This window comes from Oculina patagonica, chromosome 2 (assembly GCF_052425735.1).
Source record: "Oculina patagonica isolate OP01 chromosome 2, crgOcupat, whole genome shotgun sequence".
NCBI lineage: Eukaryota > Metazoa > Cnidaria > Anthozoa > Scleractinia > Oculinidae > Oculina > Oculina patagonica.
The window spans coordinates 12,838,363-12,858,685 of record NC_135759.1 but is presented as its reverse complement, the minus strand read 5'-3'; the positions used below and the strand labels follow the sequence as shown (position 1 = coordinate 12,858,685).

Genomic DNA, 20,323 nt, shown 5'->3' with positions numbered 1-20,323 from the left:
CGAGCACCAACAAACTTTCACTTAAACTTTCACTCACTTTCGCCCAAAAACAACATGGCACAGAATTATAGAAAAACAATTCTTAATTACAGCTGGAGCAGAATTGAAAAACTGGCTAGAAACAGGCACGGTTGATGAGACTGCGTTACTGCCTCATCATCATTATCATCATCATAACCTTAATTTATTTACACACGATAGGGTTTAAAGCACAATGCTTGTGGGGTCGTGAATTATACTTAATGCCTAACGTGCCGTACCGGAATGATGGGCGATAAGTAAGTAAATAAGTAAAGTAAGTTATTTTTTTTCGAGAGAAAGTTGACTAAAACAGACTTGCAAAGATAACATCAGGAGTACTCTGTTATTTCGCTAGCCTGCAGAACAGGTGGATAATTTTTCGCACGACTCGCAAAATCCCCCCCCCCCCCAAAAAAAAAAAAAATAATAATAATAATAATAATCCGCCTGTTCTGCAGGCTATTATTTCGCAGACAGTAAGACCCGTAAAATTGACAACAGCGCACACATTATCTGTATACCGGCTTCGTCTTTCACAGTAACTTTGTTCAGAAAATTTAAGAAAGGGAAAGGGTGGCGAACGATGGGTGTCGTGACTACAATGACCTTTTTTGACATAGGTTTGTACTTAAGTTCGATTTGTTTTGTTTAAATGGCTGACTGAAAACTCTCATGCTGATAGTTAAGAGGGCTATTGACCATCGTAAGTAAGCCCTGGACGCACGCGGTATTTATGCATCGTTATTAAAGAAGGACGATAAAGCTACCCAGAAGTCTCCCAAAACTACCGGGAGTCTGGAACAGGCTACCACGGTAGATGATTTCATCGTCGAAAAGTTTAAAACAAACGTTCATTTTGACATAGTTTTATAGGATTTCTATTTTTCACGGATCAGTTAACCGTGTTACTCAAAATCGTTTAGATTTCTCCCCCTTGTTTCTAATCGATTTTTGAGTCTAATGCTTGCGTGCGCTTTGCGCATGCGCATTAGACTCTTTGTTATATGAAAAAAGCTGTTAGCAATCCCAAGGGAATGGTTCGGGATCGATAATCGTTCGCTGTAATGTAGAAAACAATGATCAGCTGCAAGAACGGACTCCGTACGGACACGCACGATTAGTTTCAATTAAAAACAGCCAATCAGCGACACGTGTTCCCACGCATAATTAAAAGTTCTTTCTCAAGTCACGATTATTCAACACTTGAACAGGACGAAATAATTTTCCAGTTAAGACATTTGTAAGCTTTTTGTGAAAATAAATCTTCGTTTTCAGTTCAGTTAAGCACTTGTGTTTTCGTCTTGCTTAAAAAGCAAGACGTCTTTGAGAAAAAATATTTCGACGGCGACTCGCGTTTATTTACACAATGCGACCAAATATTTATTTTGTTTTAAAAAATAGAAAACTTTACCTCGGTTTTTGTTTCGTTTCCTCAGAAACGATACGGTATTATTTTGGCTTCGATGTGAACTATTTACACAGTGGGGGCTACTATCCAATCAGAAGACCGCTCGTAACCACAAAGTAAATACGTTTGACCGAAGGCAATTAATTTCGTAAAAACATGTTCTTCAAATATCGGAAAGATATTCCTCATCATAATCAAAAAATATTGAGATTCGTTGCAAACAGAAATATCTGACGACTGCAATGGTTTTAAGTTTGATTAAAGCGATGTATTGTAAGAAAACTAGAGAAAGCTCTCGTAGCGTTTAATTGTTAAGTAAACATTCTAGCGATTTTCTGAAACGGAAGTAAATTTCCACCAATCAGTGTTTGCAAGCGCAAACAAAAACGGGATGACTTGTCGTGTTTGCTCGCACGGGGGGCTGCTATCCAATCACAAGAACGGTCGTAACCACAAAGTAAATACGTATGACCGATGGCAATTAATTTCGTAAAAACATGTTTTTCAAATATCGGAAATATATTCCTCAACATGACCAAAAATATTGAGATTCGTTGCAAACAGAAATATCTAACGACTGCACTTGTTTTAAGTTTGTATAAAGCGATGTATTGTAAGAAAACTAGAGAAAGCTCTCGTAGCGTTTAATATTATCCTGAAACGGAAGTAAATTTCCTCCAACCAGTGTGTGCAAGCGCAAAGAAAACCGGGATGACTTGGCGTATCTCGTGTTTGCTCGCACGGTAGAGCTTAAGTGCGCTACAAAGAGAAATGCATATTTGTAGGTGAGTTACAAAGTTAATTTCACTTCATGTAACAGAGGAATGTATAAATGTGGGAGATTTCCCTATTCTATTTGTACAGGAAAATTCACGGCATCTTCGACGTCACAAGCAGCGCGAATACACGCAAAATTGCGTGGGTTCTCGCGTGGATGTACCCGGAATTGCGTGATCAGTGTCACGTGCGTCGCAAAAACATTCGAGTCTGCACGGAAAGATGAGAACGAAAAAGAAGACAGTCAAGTTCTGTTCAAAGTTTAAATTTTGTATGGACAGTATCGTATAGCAAGGTGTGCAACTGCCGTGTCGAACTAGATTCGTCTCCTTAGTTGATCATAACGCTCAACATTAACTACCGTTGCAACTGCTGGAGCAGATTTCTGAGATTAAATTCATGATATGAACATTATTTGGATTATTCAAAGCCATCGCGGTCTGATCGAAACTCCACAGTATCGCCAAAAATGCAAATCGTTATTATCAGTGTTACCAATGCAAGGCTGTTGCACTGACGACAGAAGCAACTTGGCTGTGTGTCTTATTCTGTGGAGATAATTTTATATTTGCCGGGAGAGCGTGCAGCGCGGATCGAGCAAAATACAATCCTGGTATGACTATTACCGGTATATAACATATAACATAAAACTTTCTTTAAACTTGAATTTTGCTTAATTAAAAATCCCGGTTAAAAATCTGTGTATGGTAGCTTTTTACATTAATTTGCCCTGGTTGTTTACGCGTCTTTGTAAAGTGAGAACAGGCATTTGATTTTGAAGAAATGGCTTCGAAAAGGTGTGCTTATCTCTGTTCTTGTCGACCAGGGTTTTGGTTTGTCTTGAATTTGGCATTTATTTGATTTGAGCATGTGATCAACTCAGAAAAGTATATACCTCAAGCTTTTTGTCAAAAGGTAATAATTTCATCTACGATTAAAGTGTTGTTTTGCATTTTATCAGAGATCAGTAGTCACAAAACACTTTATTTATGGAACTGATTTATTTATTGTTTGTTTCAAAAAATAAACCATTTAAATTAATTGCATTATTCTGATCTCGCATTTTACTCTTGTGGTTTGATGTTTCCCCACATTGATATGAATATATTTAAACATTTTCTGTAAGTTATTTTTCCATTCATTTAACATTCAAAGTTATGCTATCAGGTGCCATTTTTAAGCAAAAAAATGTTCTATAATAATAATTTATTAATTTATATTGCGCTTTTTAACATATAAATGAGCAAAAGCGCATTAATAGAAATAAAAAAATAGAAAAAAAATTAATTTTCACTGGATGAGTAAAAACGATAAAGGCAAGCTAATTTGGACAGAAAGTTACATGCTATTGCTATATTAATAAAGAGAAATATTTATGTGTTACTTGAACTCTTGAAAGCCAAACTGCAGCAGGACGTAGCTTATGTCTCCTTTACATAAAATGGACAGTAGGTGTTAAATAGGAATTTAAGTTACTACTGGATATGAAGTTCTTTTTATTCTTCACCGGCTCGTGCATAAATTCGGCAAATTCAACATACACTAGGACCTTCTCCAAATTAAAGTAAACCACAAACCCATCTCTCCTTAAACATTACGCTATTCTCACCCTTCCGCAATCTGGAAACGAAACACTATTTCTTTTTGAAATAGCTGCTTGTTGTATTTAAGTCATTCGAATTTTGACCAATTTTTTCTTTACAGTGAAAACAAAAACCTTCAAAAATAAAAGATGTACATGGATAAATGTAAATCAAGTTACGCGACTAAATCAAAATGCGTTTGTTTGGCCGCTTTGCAGTATTACACTGTCCCGGCCTTTGCCATACACTGAAATCGAATTTCATGCTTTTACGACTCTCAGAGATCTTAAGTTCTTCTTACAGCTAGAAAAATCATAAAATGGTTACATTGATATGGAAGTGATGATTCGCGAAATTTGTACATCATGATAAACAGTCTTCGCTCCTGTGTATGGTAGCTCGATAATAATTGCCTAGTTTCCAGCGTTCAAAAGGTCATCATTATATTGACGTGAGCATTTACACCCGTTTTTAGGAAAATCTGTCACTAAGTGCTTACAGTACAATGGAGTAACAGTCACTATTTCAAGTGCTTTTATTGCAAAATCTGTTTCAAGAGTCATCATCAAAATGGTGAAAAATCTGAAAGAAAACGATGTGAAGTTCTTCAACCCTTGTTGTAATGAACATGCTTTTTGTAAATCGTCACGCAATCTTGTCCAAATGTTTAATCGTTTCTGCTTTTACGGACAATACGGAAGAAGTAACATCAACTCCTGTTCATACTTTAAATTTTGTGAAGCATATAACATTTATGACTGTTTCGTTTTCATCCATAATCATCCACGATGCCCCTAGCTTGCTATAAGCATTTTAAATTAAACTCCCGAACACAAACCTCTAACCAATTTTAACCGGCTTACGAAAACCGCGCAATCTGTATCACTATGCCATACGGCATTAGACTCATGTCACCCTTGGTGACCTATTTTTTACAGAAGGCGATAGAAACTTCGAGCCTCACAAACTTGTTTTCCAATAGCGAAGGGCGCGAGGTCTAAAAATAGAATGCAAATGAATGTAACCACCACGAGGCTCAGAAAACATCAGCGTGTTATGAGAGAAATAGAAGGAATCCAGGCGAACATTTAGTTTTATGGAAGTGTTTTAGGAACACCGGCTGCTTTAAAAAGTGTTTAAAAAATCGTCCGCCATTTCGGTTTGTTTCAGGTCCGAGTCTTGTCTGAGTCGTGACGTCACTCGCGCGCTTTGCTATTGTAAATTAATATTCATGCCAAGCCATTGTCAGATTTGACTATACACGTTAAACCAATCAAGGGTTTTAACATATTTTTATGTTGGATAATAAAGATGCGAGATGTTATCAGTGAAAAAGCAAGGGCTGCTAGCTTAAGCAAGTTCAGGCTACTAGTGGGCGGCCGTGTACAACAAAGAAGACAAGTAATACAAGAACACATTGATAATAAAGCTGCTTTTTATTTAAAAAAATGTAAATGAATTGTTTGTTCGAGTTATTAATTTGACATAGCTTGACTTCATCTTAAAACTGTTTACGTTATCGTTTCAATACAGAGCTCATTTCGGCTGGTCACTGTTGGGGCTAGTTTTAATTTTTCAGATCATTCCACCGTTTATTTGTTTGCAGTCATAAAAAAACCCAAAAACAAAACTGAGAGACAAATTAACAAAACTGAGAGACGCCTCGAAATACGCAACGAAAAACTTTCTTGTTACTAACAAATAAAGCCAATACACCTGCTTGTACAAATTTTCTCACAAAAATATTTTATATTTTATTATATTTGAAACAATTTTTTGTAAGTTGGACTTTCAAAACAAGGTTTTTCTTTAGTTCCCTAGTACGTCATAAGATTTCGCTGCAGTCAGGACATCATCGCTGATCAAGTTTAAGTTATGCCCACGGCTTCACTCGACGCTTTTTATTTTTCAATTGTTCAAGAACAAAAAACACTTAACTTGTTGCTCTCCTGTGTTCAGTCGTTGAAGACATTATTCTGCATATGATAAAAAATTGTCCGCTTGTCAAGGTGGATAACAGCGGTTAATTAGCTACGAACCAATGTTTAACAGAAAACAATTAAAATGGTTCTTTGCGGTGTTCTGTCCGTTGAAAGAATACAATTAAATACAATATGTTTTCACACCACATGGAAGTTTGAAAATGCCGAACGTTCTGAATAATATCATCGATAACAAAAGAGTTATGTTTGATATCTGGACGTGATCAGTCGTTCTTAATTTTGACTACTCTACCAAACCAACTCTTACGACTTAATTAAGACTGATTCTTGCTTCTATCGGTAAAAAAGGTCTTCCTGTCTAATAAACTTGATCTATGATAGAAAGTTCGAGTTGATACATGACAGGCTGTAAAAATCAATTCACACATAATAGTTTCCGAGATATCCCACAGAGTCAAGTTAATATTTGCAGTAATTGCCTTCATTGGAGAGCTAGGTGTATTCACAACCTGGCAACTTCTGAGCTCGTCAAGTGTGGTCCGTACAAGCAGTGCGCCCGATCAAAAAAGGTGAGCTGATTTATTTCTTGTTGTAAAAAACTGGCTGATAAAAAGCTTATGAAAATAAGAACGATTTTGCAAAGGATAATATTTTGTTTCAAGTATAACTTATGACAACGAATTCAAATCAACGATGCAAGGCCAAGAAGCAGCTTTAACTTTTTGGGAACTCTTATACTTTGATTGAATCATTTTCCCGCACATAGCAAGTTGGCATCCCGAGTATTGCATGTATAAGTCAAAGGCGGAGGAAGAGAAACTACTGAACTTGAAAAGTTTCTATCAGATGTTAGTTCTGAGTCTTCGCCGACTCGTGATACTGTGTCACATGTTATCCCCAGATGTTAAGTTTACTTAGTGATCTTAGGTTTTCTATTTTATTCGATTTTTGCACGACATTGGGAGCATCCTACCCGAAAACTGCGGATGCCCCTGTTTAACTTGATATGCCTTTTGCGTATAAGCGATTTCATGTTTTGTTGTTGTCAAAGCTTTCAACGATAACTTCAAAATAGAACGCACCTTGAACCAGGTCAGTGGCATCTGGAATAATTTTCAGTGTAAAATAACAAAGAAAGTCTTTATGTGCAATCTGACAAGCTGATGAACTGCAGCTAATTAGCTAAAATATAAACAATTAAATTACATAAACCATTGTACGTTGTTGCCACGCTTTAGGTGGTCTTAGCTATTAATTTAAACAAAACTGAACCGATGTTATGCCACAATCTGAGTAAGTACGCAAAGAAATGCTTTTCACAAATCCATTGTTTATACATGAAATCCCGTAAAGAGCACATTAATGAAATCAATTTCGAACTGGGATTTCTTGAGGCTATTCCACTCATATCTGTCAGTTTCGTATGATGTTTTTATTATATGGACGGATACTCTTGTTCGGCTTCCATGCCTAGCTACGTATATAATAAAGTTAAAATACTTAATACTGCTATCGTAAAACAGCATTTGTAGTATAAGACTCCAATTGGAAAAAGTTCGTTTTAACGTTAAATTCAGAAAACCATGAAGTTAAGTTCAGGCCTTTCGGCTATTTTTAAAAAAAGAGAAACAAAATCAACAAATGCTTTAAAGAGAAAGAGTAACATCGATCAGATATTGAGTTGCTTGGCATATGAGAGTGCGCGACAAAATGCAGGTAAAAAGGATTGATTAGCTCTGAGATATTAGGGTATGCCTCGTTTTGTATGCCTTTTGTTTTGCTATTGTTGTTGTTTTTAGCAACATTTTTTGACATTTCCTTTAGGTGTTTCTTAGTTTCCCTTCTTCACAGGAGTGGTTTCGCACACGCAATCAACCCAGCATATTCGGGCTCGGCCTGTTTGTAAGGTAATATAACAACCACGAGAGAGAGACTCTCTCTTGGAGTTTTACGACATTTCACCGAGAAGAGAGTTGAAAATACGACGCGCAGCTGAGTATTTTTGAAGAGCTTCAAGGTAATTGAGTTAAAACTAAAACTACTGAGAAATCGGAAAAATATATTTTTTTTATTTTTTTTATTTTTTATTTTTTATTTAATGAAATCGGAGAAATAATAACACATATCCAAACCACCGTCACCGTTCTTATTTCCTTTGTTTTAATTTGATGAATTATTAATGAGTTTGAAAAGGAAGGTTGAGAAAGTGCAATCAAAGCAGTATGAAGTGCTAGACGCAGCGAAAACCTGAACTTTTACGAGGAGTTAAACTTTAAAGACATTCTGATCATATTACATCATGTAACCAATAAACTCATAACTATGAATATAAATGCCGACTTTCTTTTCTTTGCTGACAGGCCGTGATGGAATGAAAACACTTTAGGAACAGGAGGAAATATTGAAACTGTTGAGACTGATTATCAAACGAAGTTTACACCTTGGTTAAAGTTGTGGTCTATACCGGGATTTAGTCTGCGATTCCAATTAGTAAAACGCTTATGTTAAGCCGCGTAGGTTTAAATGTCCTTTATTTTCACTGATTCTCGCACGTTGGAGTCAATTTATTTCTTGGTTTGGATTTTTTTTTGTGAGCTGTTTTAAGACATTTGATTCCTTTTTTTCTATTCTCGTAAAAAAACGAAGTAAAATTTCTTTAAAAAAAATTCCGCGTAGCTCTAAACATACTAGTTATACAACGCTTACAAGTGGTATACTATAGGAAAATTCATTACCTGACGAGTTCCACGTTAAATTTCACGCGAAAAACCGATATCGCACGAATCGCGAAGCGATAAGTGCGATATCGGTTTTTCAAGTGAAATTTAACGTGGAATATATTCACGAGTCAGGTAATGGATTTTCTTTGAATCGCATAGCCTTTTTAAAATGTAAAGAAAGCCCAATTTCTTTTTTTGTTTATATGGCTGAATTTTTAACGCGCGCTCAGAAAGCCATTCCAAATCAACTGTCATGAGCCTGCGAATCGGAGTCAAGCTAAAATCGATCACAGAAGTTCATTTGAACCTCGCGGTTGACACTGAATCATCGTTTTTCAACGGTCCACACAAGCTTTTTTAACTACCATTTTAACTACGGAGTGATAGTATTTGACTGAACATTCTTGTTTTCGAACATCTATTTCAAGTTTTCGTCTTATCAGCACAAGACAAACTTATGAAATCTTTTATCTCTTCGGCCTGAAAGAAGTAGACAACGCGCATCCGTAGTGAAAAGTGTAAAGTTCTTTCCGAATATTGACAACAGATGCATAAGATACATGAAGATAAACACTGGTTTAATGCAAACTCGGTCACATGGACGCCATGTTGGTGGGAGAGAAGAACACTTCCCACAGTTCCTAGCGATACATAAATTCTGGATATCCGGTTGTTATACTTCCGGAGCTAACATGAACATTACAAAAGGCACTGAACATTTAACAGCGTCGGTTAGAAGTCTTAGAAGGAGGCGTAGAACGATGAAGTAAGTACCTTGAAATAACTTACAATTAAAATTCGACATTTATAAGTTAAAGGTCTAAGTCCATCGCAGACAATTTCTAGGAAAGAGCAAGGCTGCTTTCAAAAAACCCGCTATTAGCGGGTCGCTTCGCAAGTAAATAGTTCGCTGGTTCGCTGTGTGTACGTTTTGTTCATTTCCAGAAACCGCTTTTTGCATCGTGAGAATCAGTAAAAGAATGTAAAAAGTCATTCTTTATCGAAAGTTTGGAGCTTTTCACTGCATAACAATTTCTATAAAACTGTCTTTTGTTTTAATCGAGTCTAAAGCACGCAGTAAATGTCATAATTAATATTTTGTTTTCTTTCGTTTCGTGTAGATTTTATTGTACAAACACGGCATTACTGTCGAACTATCAACAGTATTTTGTAAACATAAATCGATTCCAATTTTGCGTACGTTGCTATGTGAAGCTACGCGTTGCTAAGGTGTAATATCGCTCAACCTCGCTTTCAAGTCGCAATTCCACTCTGAATACCTCGCCTCGATAAACAATCAGATTGCGAGAATTCTCCTAGCTATGCGATTCTATGGAATATCCTACGAGTCACTTGTATTTTCTCGGTACAAACGCGAGTCTTTAGGCAAGTGTGTATACCAAGAAAATACAAGTGTCAAGTGGGATATTCCATAGTATACCACGAGAAAGTGTTGTGTAAGTATTTTATACCATGCCATAGAAAATACGTTTACTAAATTTCGTCGAGAATAAGATCGCAGCGCACGATGGGAGGGTTGGGTTGAATACCGTCGAATATAAAACGGCTTTCCTGTATTCTGATTGGCTTTATTTTCTATGGCATGGTGTAAAATATTAAATATCATTTTAGACTCCTCTTAGTCGTGCAATTGGTTTTTTGTGTCCTCGTCTAAACCTTGATTTATCCTAAACCGCTTGTAACTTAGGCTTTGTTTAAATAATCGGTCCTTGCTATTTATGCTATTCTGTTCAAAACAACATTCTGTTACATTGTTTGAGACGAGAAGTGAAACTCTATTCAAACGTAAAACACATAATAGATCAAGGGGATCGGCTACAGAATAGCAGTACGAAGCAAGTTCACTTCGCAGTAAATGACATTATTCAATGCGCTCGAAGAATAATTGTTTAATATTTTACAAAAACAGCCATCTCCTAGAAACGGAATTATAATAACATGTTAAAAACTCGTGACCCTTTTTCCACACATAACAGGCCTAGGTTCCCGGCTGATCGACTGTACCTGACACATCTCAAGCTTCTGTGCACCACCCATTAACAAGTGTGTTTCGTTCCTAATTCTTTTTTATCATTATTATTTGTTGCATATATTATTTTTCTACTTTACAACACGTGAACACTGCAAATGAAATTTCCTCGAGCATGAAGGATTAAAAGAATAAGTATGAAAAGAAATACGACTTTGCAACTTGATGGACAAAAATGGAAAATCTTATATATTGGTTGTTGTTATTCAGTAGGCGTTTTGGTGGATGTTATTCAAGTACGACGTTCGGTTTTTATTTTGTATGTAATGTTGTAAATGCACTGTGGCTTTTGTAAATAATAATAGTAACACTGACTAGAATAACCAAAAATATATTTCCTACTAATTGAATCCACATAATTCATTTCTCACTGATCTTCGATATCGTCCACTTACATTGATTTTTTTAGTCTTTTATTCTGAATTGCTGGCGTTAACAATACAGTGCCGCGAGATACAAATATAGTAGCCGATATATACAAATGTGGTAGCCGATACGCGTCAACAAAAACAGCTGGGGAGCTCAAATATTGCAATTCTTTAGGTATTTGTAATAAAACAATTATTCCACTCGCGCTTGTTGTTGGATATGAGATAGTTATAGCCAACTCATATCCAACGCGCGCTCGTGGAATAATAGCGAAGCGCGCAAGGTCTAAAAATAGTATGCTAATGAATATAACCGCCACAAGGCTCGACAAACATCGGCGTGTTCTGAGAAAAATAGAAGGTATCAAGGCAAAATTTCGTTTTATAAAAGTGTTTTAGGAATACCGGCTGCTTTAGAAAGTGTTTCAGGAAAATCGTTCGCCATTTCGGTTTGTTTGTCTGAGTCTTGTCTGAGTCGTGACGTCACTCGCGCGCTTCGCTGTTGTCAAGTATACCACTCGAACTGCGTACTTGTATGTATACAAATTACAGAAAAGTACAGTCAAGTCAAATTTTATTTGAGGCGACACCAGTTCCCACAATGACAAACGTTTCTTTTTTTTCTCAAACGCAATAAAGGTGTTACATACTGATTACACATTAAATAATATTAACTGACATGTCAAGAACTCTCAGAATGTTTTCTTCCTTTTGCTTTTTTTAACACTACAAGGGAGATTAGCCCGCAGGTAGCGGTGGCTAATCCAGGCGGGCCAGTATTACATCAGTTTATATATAAACAATAATAATTTTAATGCAGGATAATAAATTTTAATTTAAAAAAAACAAGAATGAAATTAGTCAATTACAGTTAGTTGCAGTTATGGATTTGTTATTAATTGAATAAACCTTTTTTAATTATTTGTGGCGTTAGAGTTGTTTTCTTTTCCAAAATATTAACTTAATGTTTTCGACTAAGTTCTCCTTTAAAGGTTAAGGTTGTTGTCCTATGATAATCTGTATTTACCGTATGAATGCGTTTGCAGGTTATTCTGAGAGTTATGACGACAGCAATATGTGGCAAGATAATGTAAGCAGGACGAGAGAGCCACTGGATTCCGCTTTTAAACCTAAAACATGTAAGAATAAAACCATTAAAATAACCCAGCCTTGATAAACTTGAAAACTAGTAACGACTAAGCTCGAAAAACAACTGAAATCATACTTAAGGCCGGTTCATCTTTCCCTCTTTTGTCAATTAGGGAGCTCTTCACGTACGTAACCATGAGGAAGAGAGCAGTTGCCCCTCAAGGGGGGTCATGAACACAGATGACATTAACTATGGAATTAAAGGAAATAACGTCAACAGACTCTTAATGGAAGTCTTCAGCAGAACTGGCTGTAGGCGTGAAATGGAAAACACAGAATGTTCTTCAAACAGTGCTCATGGCGGATATATCACTCTAGAAAAGGAAAGTCACGTATGGGGAAATGGTGATACTTCAAGCTTTCGTCCTGGAGATCATTACCAGCGGCACAAAGTAAACGAGACAAGTCCTCAAATTGAAGAGCAAAGCGGGCATTACAGACAAGTTACAGTCACTACTCAAAGATCACTTGTCAATGATACTTCACGCACAGAAGAAGAGAGTTCTTTGAACATTAAGATTACTTCCGCCTTCTCGCTCAATCCAAAGATGTCCTCGAGCTCGTTCCACGGGAAAGAACTGTTATTGAGTTCAAGTCATCCACAGCTAACCAGGATTGACTTCGAACCTGGTAGAGGCAATCTGTCTTCCCGATTTTCGCCTCCTTCTGTTTTACAGCAGCAACATGCACAGACCAAAAGTGAAGTGCCAAAAGATCACCAACTCAAGGCTTCTCTTACGATTCAAGGCAACAGAAATGGACCAAGGTGCTTTGTTGTAAACGAAGACACAAATGATTCGAGCTTGTCCAATGAAAAAAGCAATAACAATAATAACATTAACAGACAGCAATGGTACACGAAACTACGGAAGAGTGAAGAAATCGAGTCAGAAAATCGAAATGAAAGGCAAAATTCTGTAGCAAACAAAGATGACATGCAACCCTCAAAAAATCTTTCTTATACAGGACTTGCATATCAATTTTATTTTTGTAACGATAATGGTGGGCCATCTTTTTCACAGCAACAGGATCGTAAAAGAAAAATACAAGAACTTACGACAAAAAGCAATCGATTAGATCAGCGCGAAACAGTTTCTATCTACTCTTCAGAGGAACTTGGAAATGGTTATTGCAAAAGTGATAATTCACTGAGAAGATGTCAGCAAGACAATGGTGGCCCGAAATCGCTGTCTTTCACAACAATAAAAAGAACGAAACGAGCTAAAGAATGCGATGAATCGATTGCCAGCGACATGATCACATACGGAATGCCTTCATTGCTTAGCACCGCTTCTGGCGAGCATCATTTGCCAATGGTAGTGAGTAGCCATACCACGGATAACACTCAAAAAATATTCAAGGGCAGTGCACAAAGACACCTTGTGAAATACGCTGTTAAAGTTCCTTTGCCTTGTCGGCTTCAAAAAATGTCCAAAGACCCTTTTCATGAATTCACGATGACAAAAGAAGCGCAAATCCAACGAAGCAACGTTCATCCCAGCATTTCCTCGGGTAGTGCACATCCCGATAAAAACCCCGGGGAAGCCCCATTGCCTTTTAATGATAAAGGTAGAGCAGAAATGAAGAAACCACTTAACGTCAAGTCGTTAAATTCAAAACGAAAAGTTCCCGATGTGCAGTTGTTAATAACACCAGCACCCGAAACATTCAAGAACTTGGAGATTAGGCTGGGATTAGAAAATGATGAGGAGCCTGTGGTAAAGATACCAAACTATTTCGGCCTTGATTTCATTCCTGAGTGCAGACCAAATGATCCTTCAACCCCAAAGTTAGTCGATGTTTCACAAGCGACCTGTGCTGAAAATTGCCAGGCCTTGATTTCAAAGGAACAACCCCATTTCCCTTGCCACAAAGCCAAGGGCAAATCAGTAGACAATGTGGTGAAAGAAGACATGAACGCAAAACAAACACGTTTGGAAAATACACGAAAAAAGTTAACCGAGGAGACAAAAGTTCTGCGTGTATTTAAACCTTCTAAAAAGAGTGCTTTGACTTTTCTTGAAAAATCATCTGACTTTAGACACTTTGCGTTTTCTTTTTACAACGATGATCAGGGGCCAAAGTTTGCCCCAACGGCTCAAGCGTTTGCCGGTGCCTCACGCGCACCGGTAAAAGGAACATCTCACCTGAGTAACAATTCAGTGCTAGCAAAGCCAGATGAATATCAAGAAACGGTTTCCCATGTACCCTTGAAAATGACCGCTGATGCAAGGTCTTCAAATCAAGCCTGCGCCTCTTTCGAATCCATTTCAGAATTTGGCAGCCTGCTTCCACAATCAAAACAGGCCAATTGCAGGTGTGCCAAAAGTCAAGTAGTGGTATTTAACGGCATTAATCCTCAAAGTCCTAGATGGTTTAGCGAGGGGTCTAACAGAAAGACCACACAAGAACGTAAAAATTGCACTGCGTTTAAAAGAAAAGTCAAGGCTGCATCCACGAAAGATGAATATTCTTTGGGAAGTTCACAAAAACATCCTACTTCAAATGAACGAGAAACATTCATACCAAAAGATGTAAACATTCTATCAGAACTAGATAGTTCCAAACCGACTGATACAAGAACCGCTGAGAGATTCCTCTTTCATTCAAGTGGTCGAGGTTTGTTAAATGTAACTCCTGACCGTGAAATTATTTCAACTTGCACTCAGACATCATCAGTCGTGGAAAACGCAACAACAGCAGTATCGCTAGGCAAGCGGAAACACCAGTGTGAGGTGTGTGGACGAGCGTTCAGTCGAAGCAACACGTTAATCACTCACAATCGCATCCACACTGGTGACAGGCCTTTTCCTTGTGATGTGTGCGGTAGAGCATTCCGTCAGCTTGGAAACCTAACTCGTCACAAACTGACTCACGATGCTGTCAAACCTCACGCCTGCCCGATATGCAAAAAATGCTTTAGCCGCACGTCCAATTTGAACACTCACATACGAACACATACAAACTACAAGCCGTTCGTCTGCGAATTTTGTGGCAAAGGTTTCTATCAAAAAGTGGACATGAAAATACATCGATACACCCACACTGGTGAAAAGCCTCACAAGTGTAGCAAGTGTGGTCGCGGATTCAAACAGCTGACTCACCTGAAATACCATATGAGAACTCATTCTGCTGTTCGATTGTACAAGTGTGAACACTGTGGCAAAGGCTTCAACCAGAAAGGGAACCTTCAAGCTCATATTTACGGACATACTGGTAACAGACCGTACAGGTGTGACATCTGTGGAAAAGGATTCACTCTGACATCTACTCTTAATACTCACAAGCGTACACATGCTCCGCTTAAGCCATTTAAATGTGAGTTTTGTGAGAAAGCGTTTTACCAGAAGAACGCATTAAAAACCCACTATATCTCATCTCACCCATACACAGATGGAGTGTGTCTTCTTTAGAGTGTGCCTTCTTCTTTCTTTGAAAGGGGCGTTTCGACAAGCAATTGCTTTAACAAAAATGTTCGTAATAAGTTATATATTTCGTATAACCGAGTTACTTATTAAATTCGCATATCTTAATGGCTTGATCAGTTTTCTCGGTTTTTTTTTTTTTAATATTAGCCAATAGGTTATACTTAAACAGTAAGACTGCTTGCTCTTGTTGCACTGTGCAATTATCACTTGCACATTCATTTGCACCTAAGAATGTATTAATAATTATAATGCACTTGCACCTTTATTGCACTGTCTCGCACGTATCCTAGTAGTATGTATTTATCCATTCTTCACATATAATAAAATTCAGTTTCGTACATGTTACCGAACGATTCACACTCTGGGTTTCTATCGAATTTGGTAGTGGTTGACTGGCTACGATAGATTACTATAGGGACTCAATGTTTTCATAACGTGTCACTGTTTATTCTTAGTCGAACAGATGCCACTTTCTTTGTACAAAAATAAGTCTTTCTGTTATCCTTTAATTTCACATTCGAAGCAGAAATATATTATACAAGTCACCAACAATTGAACTCTTCGTAAATAAACTCGTAGAGAATAAATAACATCAATTGTTTCCTTTTTTGATTGCAGGTTAGCTTAAAAAATGTAAATATATTAACAGAGATTTGTAACCTCCGAATTCCATAAAAGATTCCATAAATAAATAGAAAGCTCTCCGAGCCACTAAAATTACTGACAAGAAATAAAACAAAACAAGCATCAAGTTAAGGATCAATTAAATGAAAGCAAAAGCAGCTTTCTTCACAGAATACTGCATGTCTTCGATTTCTTGTTCTCCTTGTTTTTGTTGTTTAACCCACGTGTTAAATTTTCTGTCTCGGACATCTTACTTTCTGGAGAGACTAGTTTATCGTCTTTCTCTGTAGCGGAATTCTTGCTGTTGGCTTTGCTGTTGTTTTCTTTGTTAGACGTTTTCTTTGATTCATTCATCGCTACAGGAAAAAAAAGCCACAATGTGTCTGATCTTGTCCAAAGCAAATGTAAAGTATATGAAGTAAAACGAATTCTAAAAACTATAACATATTATAACATAGCTAGCAGAGCCGCGCAATCGAATTCAGTATACGTAAGACATATTATCATTACTTTTTGTGGTTTCTGGATAAACGATGTTCTGCCGCTTAAAAAGTTTTCATAACGTTCTAAACGAATGCTTGGAACGCTGCAAACATGTCTGAAACAATCAAAACATCCGAGGTGAAGGGTGTACATTGTGAAAGTGATACCGCGGAGGTCACGGGTTCGAATCCCGTTGAAGCCCTGAATTTTTTCAGGCTTCTTTATTCCAATTGCCTAAATTGGAAATTCACTGCGATGATCATTTATCACTTTCATATCCATCCGCAGTTCATATATGAATCATTTCACATACATTACATCGGTGTACATTGTATCAAGCATAACAACTCCATGCACCCCAATACATGTTAGAAGGTGCACGACACTGTCATGACAGTTAAAAGGCACACATCACTGTACTGACAGTCATGAGGCATCACTTTAAGGCGTGCATCAGGATATAAGGAAAAGGAATGTCTAACGTTGATGGAGCAATAATACTGATCTTCTGTTGCTTTAGTGTCTAAACTACAAGGCCAGACAGCCTTTATCTGGGACCCTGCCATATGCACTTAAAACATTAATTGCTATTGGCCATACCTTCTTCGTTGTGTTTGTCTGCTAATGCCTGCCAGTTGTTTTTATTATCAACACACCCATCGTACAAGGGCTTCAGACAAGGTTCCAAATCATAAAATAACTACAAGAGAAAATGTTAAGTACCTTAGAATGAAGTACAGATGGTGTCATACCCATAAGGTCCACATGTACATTACTGTAGTGAAGGGGTATATCACTGTTGTGTCTAGTTTTCTTACTGTTCTTTCATGGCTGTTTTTCCAAAACTTTATACTATAGACAGACAAAATCAAGAGAATAATTTGGGTCATGTAATTCACGTCTGAACTGAGCTTATCAAATAAAATATCCCTATCGCAGCTGGGCTTTTGGTGGAAAAGCTTGGATGCCGTGATAAACGCAGGGAACCTTTCGTGAATACGACCCGCGGTAAACCACAGATATGTAACAGCTTCCTCACTTCTTAATTAGCTGCATTCTTCAAGGCATGAAAAAAATATATGTCTTGAAGAATACAGGCAGTCAGAATGCCGAAAAGCCGTTGCAGTCATACCGCAGTACTCCATGGATCCTATTCCACTTTAATTCTCAGGCAGTTTTGCGGTTTTCATCATGATATTTGTTCGCAAATCGAATCAGTAGTACGAGTTTGCTTTCTCGTGGTATACCACTTAATTTTTTTTCATTGTATATACATTCGCCTGGAGACCCATGTATATACTGAGAAGTCAAGTTACTCAGCAGGCGCGTAGCTGAGGTTTTAGGACGGGTGTTCGTATTGACAGGAATATTTTTTAGGGGGTTATTAAAAACGAGCGCCGAAGGCGCGAGCCTCTAGGGGGGTCTGGGGGCATGTCCCCCAGAATATTTTGAAATCTAGAGGCCCGGAAATGCTATTTTCAGCATTGTGCACGTCAATATTTCAAACTCAATGGAGTGTAAAATAACACTTATTTTTAGTCATAACCACAATATTTCCGGCGTTTTGTTAACTTGATTCATTCATACATACATACCGGCTTAGTACACTAAACGTTTTACAAAAGCTTGACTTGTGGTACAAAGGCATCTCAGGGTAAAAGCTTAAGCCCCCCAGACCCCGGCTCCACCGTCAATTTACTAAACACAGCGTCAAAGCGTCAATATGCACTAAATACACGTATCAACTGGGTCCCCCGAAATTGTATTCCCCGCCTTTCGTCTATTGATACTCCATTTATCAAATCCCGAACGCCTGTTAAGGAAATATTTTTCAACGATGGGATTATTTTGACTACATATAATACTAGGTCACTAGGATATATTGAGGCCACTTACTTACTAATTCACTACAGGACTATTCGTAAAGCAAACTTGACAATTGCATCATCCTCGGGTGGAGGCCATGAGAGCCAGTGAGGAGAGCCCATTCTCCTAACAATTTAATACTTTCCCGATACTTTTTGCGTTTTCTTGCAGGGTAATTTAAAAGCTGCAACACTAAATGTTTGTTTTCCATTTTCCCACTCTTTGCTAAAAGCTGAAAATCAACAGTTTGTGTTTTCAGTCCTCCATTATTGACCTCCAAAGGGGGTTCGTTCGAACCCCTCGAACCCCCCTTCCTACGCGCCTGCTCAGGGGGTATTTCACGGTGTACCACTCGAAAGCATTGCAGAACTTGTATTTAACACTGTTATTAAAAACTAGAGCGTTAAAAAATATATATATATATATATATGCAGTTAGATATAGCTCTTTGGCATTACAAAGCTTTGCTTTCATGTCCAAATTGAGCACTCTACTAGGATGAGTCATTGCCGCTAGCATTGCGCATGCTCACTAGTTTTTCTAGCTTGAGCACTCTGGCATGACTTAGATGATACCACAAGTGTGGGATCATTTGGGGTAGCTATACAGCTTAACCTCCATCCTAGCATCAGCACTCACTGATGAGGCCCAGAAGGCCGAAACAGTACTGTCTGCATTTAGTTATATATATAATATATGTATATATATCCAGTGCTTTGATTGGCTTAGCGGCCACTCAGCTTTTCACCACGCCTGACAAACATGTTCAACAAAAATAGTCTTCTTGTCTCTTTTCACAGAATACAATTACCAAGATTGACAAATTTTTCGTGGATATTTTAAACGTAAGTAATATTCCACCTGCACTAAAGTATTCAAATAAAATTCTTACCTTATACACTGGCATACAAATGAAGTCAATAAACCCGACTTGCATCTTTGGTAGGTCATCTTTCTTTTTCCTATCCATCATGGGCTTTAAATAAATCCAAAAATAAAAGTTATTGTTTCTATTCAAACAATGGTAACAACACTTTAAGTAACTACACACCACTCAAATGTTGGCAGTAATAAACAAATATCCTTTTTTCTACAATTGCTTTTCCGCTGTGGTGGCCCGGATTATATTTGTCAACATTTGTGTCTCATATACACATACAAATAAAACGGAACAAATGTACTCAAGTTATTGTTGCGGAGTAAGCAAAGCAAGCGAGCAGCAGTTACAATCAGAATCTAAAGAAATCTATACAGAACATGATTTTCAGCTTTCGACCAGAAGCCAGAGTGCACTGCATTCTGGTGGAGCCTCGTTTTGAGCTAAAAAAAAACAAAAGGACGAACTATCGTCGGCCTTCTTTTCGGCGGTGAACCTATTACTACAATTTGTTGTGCATGATGACAACTTAAATCGTAAATATTTTGTATGTCATGACAGCAAAAAGATTGGAAAACTTACCTAAAACCGTAAACAAGTTAAATCTCACACTGTAAGCCTGAAAGTACCTTTCCCGATAGTTATGTCCTTTTATACTTGTCGGATTTAATGCTGGAGATTTATTTGTGCAGCAGCTGATACAATGTATTCAAAATCGAGCAAGAAGCACATGGCGGCAGCTTTGATGGGCTTTCACGCATTGACACTAAAATACTACAAGCATTTTGAGAACCTGAATCGTAAATGTTTTAAAGCTTGCATCGTAATATTGACTAATAGTTTGGTCGATTTATTAATAATGCAGCTGAGATGCGAAATCCAGCAAGAAGCACATGGCACAGATTTGACGGGCTTTTTTTCACAATAAAATTCTACAAGCATTTCGAGAACTTTATTGCATTTATTGCTTATAATATGAAACTCTTCAAAAGTACTTGACTCGGTTTAAAATAAGGTGTTGTAAAC

General features: G+C 37.5%; 2 protein-coding genes across 5 annotated transcripts in view; one reads left to right on the top strand and one right to left on the bottom strand.

Moving 5' to 3' along the window:
- The first annotated feature begins 6,226 nt into the window (after nt 1-6,226).
- Nucleotides 6,227-15,630, top strand: LOC144638722 (uncharacterized). Of its 4 annotated transcripts, none has more exons than XM_078497962.1 (5): nt 6,227-6,301; nt 7,557-7,749; nt 10,450-10,516; nt 11,917-12,009; nt 12,133-15,630. In XM_078497962.1, exon 5 carries the CDS (start codon nt 12,190-12,192, stop codon nt 15,430-15,432), a length of 3,243 nt encoding a protein of 1,080 aa, XP_078354088.1. In that variant the 5' UTR covers nt 6,227-6,301; nt 7,557-7,749; nt 10,450-10,516; nt 11,917-12,009; nt 12,133-12,189; the 3' UTR covers nt 15,433-15,630. The 4 variants fall into 4 exon arrangements, with proteins under 4 accessions (XP_078354088.1, XP_078354079.1, XP_078354098.1 ...); XM_078497953.1 differs by having other exon boundaries at nt 8,093-10,516; XM_078497972.1 differs by lacking the exon at nt 10,450-10,516.
- A 65-nt stretch (nt 15,631-15,695) lies between these two features.
- The window catches only part of LOC144638810 (cGMP-specific 3',5'-cyclic phosphodiesterase-like), a 49,514-nt gene continuing 44,886 nt past the window's right edge, over nt 15,696-20,323 (bottom strand). Inside the window, exons 20-22 of the mRNA XM_078498078.1 lie at nt 19,313-19,396; nt 17,155-17,254; nt 15,696-16,427 (exon numbers count right to left, since the gene is read on the bottom strand). Of these exons, the coding sequence (XP_078354204.1) occupies nt 16,237-16,427; nt 17,155-17,254; nt 19,313-19,396 (375 nt within the window). The 3' untranslated portion in view covers nt 15,696-16,236. The remainder of the gene's footprint in view (nt 16,428-17,154; nt 17,255-19,312; nt 19,397-20,323) is intronic.